This window comes from Myotis brandtii, unplaced genomic scaffold (assembly GCF_000412655.1).
Source record: "Myotis brandtii unplaced genomic scaffold, ASM41265v1 scaffold32, whole genome shotgun sequence".
Lineage (NCBI taxonomy): Eukaryota > Metazoa > Chordata > Mammalia > Chiroptera > Vespertilionidae > Myotis > Myotis brandtii.
This window is the reverse complement of record NW_005362269.1, coordinates 9,686,205-9,692,736: the sequence shown is the minus strand read 5'-3', so window position 1 is coordinate 9,692,736 and position 6,532 is coordinate 9,686,205. Positions and strand designations below refer to the sequence as shown.

The window sequence follows — 6,532 nt, the reverse complement described above, 5'->3', positions numbered from 1 at the left end:
ATTTATATGTAAAATTTTGGTTCTGTGTGTGTGTGTGTGTGTGCATGGCATAAGTAGCTTTGAATGTCTGAAATTGGCATTATGGTGTGACTGTTTACTTTCTGATGTAGGTATTCAGAACAGGTCATCCCAATATGTGCTTCTGTGGCATGTGGATTACTTTGAGCTAAAGGTAACTGAGACCCTCTGGGCTCAAGAGAAATTCCTGCTCCTGCCCTTTCCCCAGATACCTAGAAAAAATTGAATTAGAGGCCTTTCCCATAATAAGAAATTATCAGAGATAAGCTTTTGTGATCTAGCATAGAATAGGGCAAACACTCAGTTACTGAACATCTACTCTTCTTGTTGTCCGACAATGACCCTCTGAAGCCCCAAGGGGCCTTATCTCATCCTTAGTTCAGAATATCATATATACCACATTTTCCCTCTCTATCTCTGAAGCTCTGGTGTCTGTGGGGTCTTTGACCCTCTCAGGTATGTGGGGTTGTCATGGGTACATATGTCATTAAATTTGGTTATTTTCTCTTCTTAATCTGTCCCATGTAGATTTAATTATTAGACCAGCTGAAAGAACCTGGGAGAGTAGAGGAAAATTTCTTGATTACCCACACTAACTTTGAAGATATCACATAGATATAACTCAGTAGTAGAGGGATGAATTCTTCTCTTTACATCTATCTGAATAGGTTATCATATCTGGAATGTTTGTCCCAATTGAAATACTGAAATTTAAGCACATAAATTGTGCTGACACCCACGGTGGTCAAACAATTCCGAAACTGTGCTAATTATAACTTTTAACCAATTTTCTGTGATCTGTAAATTTAGCAGAAGTACTTTGGAGAAACATGCAGGGGAGGAAAAATAATTTTCTCTCTACCTCTCTAGGTTCTTGGCTGTAATAAAAAGATGCGTTAAACAGAATTTTGGTAACATGTATAACCTCCTGTATGGAGGGGAGGTATCCAGGAAAAATGAGTAAGTTCCTGGAATGCCCAATCTGTCACCTTACATATCATCTCCAGCTAAAGACAAAAGATTATGTTGGGGGGGGGAGGCAGATATAGGAAGTTACCTAGCAAGCACAGTAAACTGGAGCTGTGGTTATTTTGAAGATTTAAATTCCTACCTTCTCAATTGGTAAGACTTCGTACAGATTTAGTCATCCTTCTCTTCCAGGCACTGGGGAAGGAGACACCCTTACAAATGGAGATTTCCCTTATAAATATAAATGGCTCTTCCAAAAAGGGTAACTTCTACTGGCTTTCAGAGCTTCTCCTGGGTCTGCTATTTCTTAAAAATAATCAGCCTAAAATATTCCTTATGCTAAGGAGGCATATTATGGGATGGCAAATTCTCCCTTTCACTATAGCTATCTGTAGTTTAACTGTGGAAAGTCTGTCTTGGAATGGCCAGGAATTTATAACTGAGAAATAGCCACAACCTTAGTAATCTAATATTTACAGCAAAGATAAAGTCTCTATAGTTAGTCCTAACTTCATTTGAACTTGAGCAGAAATCCTTGCATGAAGCACTTTTTAAGATATGTACAACAGAGGTTTCAAGCATTAAATATTCTGTAATTCAATGTTTTGAGTAGATTATCTCTTAGCTCTTCTAAACGGAGTCTAGCAAATCAAGCAGATATTTATTTAACTAATTATTTGAATTAAAAGCCAAGTTTTAAACTTCTGCCTATGATCCAGATGTTTTGTCTACAGGGTGGTGGGCAGTTGGATTTTAGAAGTACTTGGTGACACTTTTTTTCCCTCTGGTTTTTTTTTTCTTCTTCAGGTAGATGTTTGCCTCGGTGTAGATTAATTGCAATATTATGTCTACAACTAAGCAATTAAATGTGCTGAGGAAACATTTTTTTCTAAATAAAACCAAGTGGAACATTAGGAAAGATAGGAAATAACAAGTTTGTCTGTAGAGATTAATACTGTAAATGAACAGGGTTATAGTGAAGAGTCACAGTATTCCCCTACATGCATGTTAAAAGTTAAAAATTGAAAAACTAGTTATGGGATAAAAAGCTTTAGCAGCTCATAAGAAAAGCCACCTGAAGTATTTCTGTTCAAGCAATTGAAAACATTTACAAAATTGTAACTCAGTGTATTTTTAAATGCTAGCACTTCAAGTAAGGGTTAGATTACCACAAATTTAAACAAATTCACCTCTGCTCAATCTGTCCTTTAGAATTAGTTCTTTATCACTCAAAATATACTATAAAGTCTAATTTTATTCTAAGAAAAAAATAAACCATCTTTACTTCTAGCATTTACTCCTGTTTACTCTAAATAATTTTCTCCATTTCTTTTCTCCATTTTTATATCCATTTCTTTCTTCTTCTTCAGATATTTCTACTCTGAGATGAAATGTAGTTATATCAAAAAAGTTTACAAAAGTAGAAAATTTGTCTTAAAACCTAAATGTAAGAATATTTGTACATGGAGTGTGTTAGGACTATAGGGACCTTACAAAGTGTATATAGTTTGAAAATTCAATTACATACACAGGCATACATATCCTTAACGAGAGAAGTCTCTGTTTATTTTTCAACCAATGTTTTTTAATACATGAGGTGGGTTTACTAAAATTTTTATAGCTATTTCTGACCCTCAATGGTTTCTATAATATACTCAGTGATTTACATACAAACAAAAAATTCTGAGGTGAAATTGACTCATTGTGCTCAGCTGATGAAAAAAGTGGCAATAATCCAAGCACTTGTAAACACTGAATATGGTGGCGAATAGACTTTGGAGATTAGTAAGGCATATACCACTTTTCTTCAATGGTGGTCCAAGGTACTTGTTGAAAATGAACACTCCTGGGCTACACCCCAGACATAATGGTTCAGAATCTTCCAGGGTATGGTCCAGGAATCTCCATTTTAGCACGTTCTTCAGGCAAAGCTAATGACAGCACTATATACAAGATAATGACAGTTTAGGTAATTTTGAGTTTTATAAATTAATGACTTCACACATAAGAAGAGATATTAGCTATTTATATCTTCACTCCAAAGCTTCTCTTTCTCCTTAGGTGAACACAACTTAATGAATTTAATCAATTAATGAGGAGGAAAACATATCCTTTGGAGTTATATAAATGAAAAAGTCAATTAAATGTCTTTAAAATGTCCCTTAAAGTTTTTAGGTGGTTCTACTGCCACTGTTTAACCCCAAAGCCTTCTTCAGAAGGATGTCTCCTTGGATCCCACATTTTTTCCAGTTACTTATGGTCCTTCTTTAGGAGCAGCTTCAGAGCAAAGCCTCAATTTCCATCCATCCCGATTCAGCCATGCAACTGGCTTTTTTATGGGATTGCAGCAAACTGAAGCTCTGATCTCATCCTCTGCACCGACCTGCAATGCCTTGTTTCTGTCATCACTGAGGAAATGTGAAATCCCCCTATGGGAGAGCTTGCGTGGCATGTGGCTCCCAGTATTTAGAGTTATTTAAAATACTCTGCCAAGAATTAAAAAGTAAAATGTATTTCCAAGTGTTATGTTTTGTATATTGGAAAAGAATAGGTGGTACTGTTGCAAAAAAGTAAGACATCTTAGATATCCTCCCTTTCACTATAGCTATTTGTAGTTAAATTGTGGAAAGTCTGTCTTGGAATGGCTAGGAAATTATAACTGAGAAATAGCCACTATTATGAGTAACTATAAAGTTACACATTTTTTTCATTGAAGTAATACCACTAGGATAAAATACATAAGGATGTCCTTATCTATTTAGTTGCAAAATTGTTTATTAAGATGGATGGAAGGTGCATGGGAAGGAAAGACCTATTTCCCTCTGTCTTGTGTAGATTTTAATCCACAGGTTTCATAAAAGGGAGGGATATGAGAATGATATTTTCTATCCAAAACCCACCATCAACTGTCTAATTTCTGAAACAAATTAAGAGCTACCACAACATTAGACAGAAAAACCTGTCTGCAAATTTTGAATAGGAAAATGTTTTTCCAGGATTCCACTACAATATATTTGCCCATAAACCATTTCCAGTAAAAGGACCTCTCCTCTTCTAAAAAATCTACTTAATATGATATTCTTAATGAAAATGCACTCTATTTTTATAGTGAAGGAGGAAAGTGAGAAAAATGCTGGAAAAATTAAGTAGGTCCTCTCTCTGCTTAGAAACTCCAAGAGAGGCTTTTACTCCTTGTTTTGCCTGAGTCTCTTCTTTATCAGAAATCTGCATCTTCCATTACCTGCCCTAAAAAATGAAGCATCAGAGAAGTTAACTCGTAAATTTTAATAAAATAACAGTTTCACCTCCATCCTTCTTATCTCACTTTGTTACAACTACTACATAAGAGTGTCAATTCCCACAAAACCCTTAGGGCAATGGCTTGATATATTCTGTAGCTACTTTTTTCTTTTCTTAGAGGGATGTAGAATTACCCTAAATATAGAGTTTTATTTCAAAATGGCAATACAGGAGAGTTCAAGTACTGCAAATAGTGGCTATCTAACCTGCACTTAGTCCTTGCTGGAAATCCTGAGGTGTGTTGGGGGGAGAGGTTGTGGATGTGTAGGTGGGTAGATCAATGGTGAACTATAGTTGGAAGAATATTCCACTGATACTTGTAGTGCAAGGAAGTTCAAAGAATGTAGGTGAAAGCACTTCAGATGACACACTTGCTCAGGGTTTTGGGGAATCCATACTCCCCTCCCATCTTTTCTGTTCAGTGGATCAAGGCTCTAGGGCATTAATGCATACTTCACAATGTTGGCATCACATTCCCTTGGTTCTGCATAGTTTTCAATACTGCAGCAAGGACAACTCTTTCCCGACTTATATCCCTCCATGCATTCATCAACTAGGTTCCTAAGCCCATGCCCCAAAGCCCCCCCTCCCATCTCAAGGAGGAGGTAGGAATAATCAGAGTGGGGTCCTCGGATGTCATTAGTGCTCCATGGCTCTGTTGGCCTTCTGTCTGCACTATATGGATGTCCTGTGTGAATTTAGGGATGTCCTACGGTTTAGACAAGCCTCTTCCCATTTGGCTCTAAGCGGGACTGCTGTCCCTGGTGCTGAACCGTGCTTGCGTGTCGCGGAGCCTGCTGCCTGGTCAGTGGGGCTGGATAGAAAACTGATCTTAAGAATGCCAAAGTGCAGGAGCAAGCAATACTTTGATGTATAAGAACAGAACCCCTCCCCCAAACGTGTATCTCCCAGGTGTACGCCAGGACCTCATTTGCAGTTTTCTCCTCCAGACCCCCCACCCCAAACGCCTCCTCCAACATGGCCTCAAATGCCAGCATGCATCAGCACAGCCCACCTAGACATCATTTTGCGGTAATATCAACATGCTACTCCTCAAACACAAAGTCTTTAATACATTAGCCTGCCCACTCTAAAACAAAACAAAGCAACGTGATAAATTAATAAATAAACCAAAGTGACCTTCCTCTTTCCTCCCTTCCTCCACTCCTCACACATTCACATCCCCCTAATTTACAAAGCCCCAAATCCTAGAAGAGTGTTTTCAATCTGGGTGGTCTCCGTAGTGCCACATCCTCACCCTTCCCCCACCTCTCCGGAACAAAACGAAGCTGAAAACAGCACATCTTACCCGGGGTAGAGCGTTAGCAGGAGCAGGATCCACACCGTCATTTTCTGTGAAAATACAGGAGTGCAGTAGACTGAGCTTCCTGTGCTCCATATATTTGGCGAACTCATCGCTCCCCCCCCCTGCTTCTTGCCTCTCGGTTGCAGAAGAATCCCTCCCCTTTGTATTATTATTATGCTTATGATCTGGTGGTGGCTCCCCCCACCTGCCTCTAGTAGGTCCCGTCACTGGGGAGATATATTGCTACCAGCTTCAGGAATTAATATTCAGAGGGCAGAAATAAGATCAGCACACACGCTTGCAGATACCATCAGAGCATCAGCTCGGGGAGCAGCTTCCAAGTCTGGGGGAATAATATAATTGAGGTAGGGGGAGGGTACAGGGAAAGACACTCAGAGAAAAATAAGGGGGGGTGAGAAAGTAGGGACCCTAATACACACTCTCATGTCCCTCACACTCACACGTACTCCTCCAGTTCCATCCTTGTAGGTTTATTTACTTGCTTTGCTTTTATTTTTCTTTTAGAGGGGGCAGGGCCGTGTGTGTGTGTGTGTGTGTGTGTGTGTGTGTGTGTTTAAAAGACATATAAAAACCACAAGAATCTCTGCGTGATCAGCTACCACGCAGATTAACTATGAGGTCAAAGTGGAAGCAATGCATGCTGCTGCAGCAGCAGGAATTAACACATGCCTTGTGTCTCTCCAGTGCTTTTTAACCCTTCACTGCACGCACAAGTATGCAAGGCTGGCTTTCACCCCCATGAAAGCCAGGAGATGCTTTAGCAAGCCCATAAACTATACACCAATGGCAGAAGGTTTGTCTCCTCAGATCTACCGAGAATCCTTATTTAAAATCGAGCAGTCTTAGAAATCCTGATTACATTGTGGGGGGAGGGAGAGCCAAGTGGGAGGAGGGAGAGCCCAGTGTGGGGGAGGAATG

At 39.3% G+C, this 6,532-nt stretch overlaps 1 protein-coding gene across 7 annotated transcripts in view; it reads right to left on the bottom strand.

Moving 5' to 3' along the window:
• The window catches only part of GABRG2 (gamma-aminobutyric acid (GABA) A receptor, gamma 2), an 88,173-nt gene extending 82,094 nt beyond the window's left edge, over positions 1-6,079 (bottom strand). For 2 of the 7 annotated variants that reach the window (XM_005870576.2, XM_005870577.2), the window contains exon 1: positions 5,597-6,054. In XM_005870576.2, the coding sequence (XP_005870638.1) occupies positions 5,597-5,703 (107 nt within the window). In that variant the 5' untranslated portion in view covers positions 5,704-6,054. Of the gene's footprint in view, positions 1-5,596 lie in introns of all 7 variants that reach the window. The other 5 variants (XM_014543178.1, XM_014543177.1, XM_014543179.1 and 2 more) reach the window with 5 other exon arrangements.
• Between the last annotated feature and the right edge of the window lie 453 nt (positions 6,080-6,532).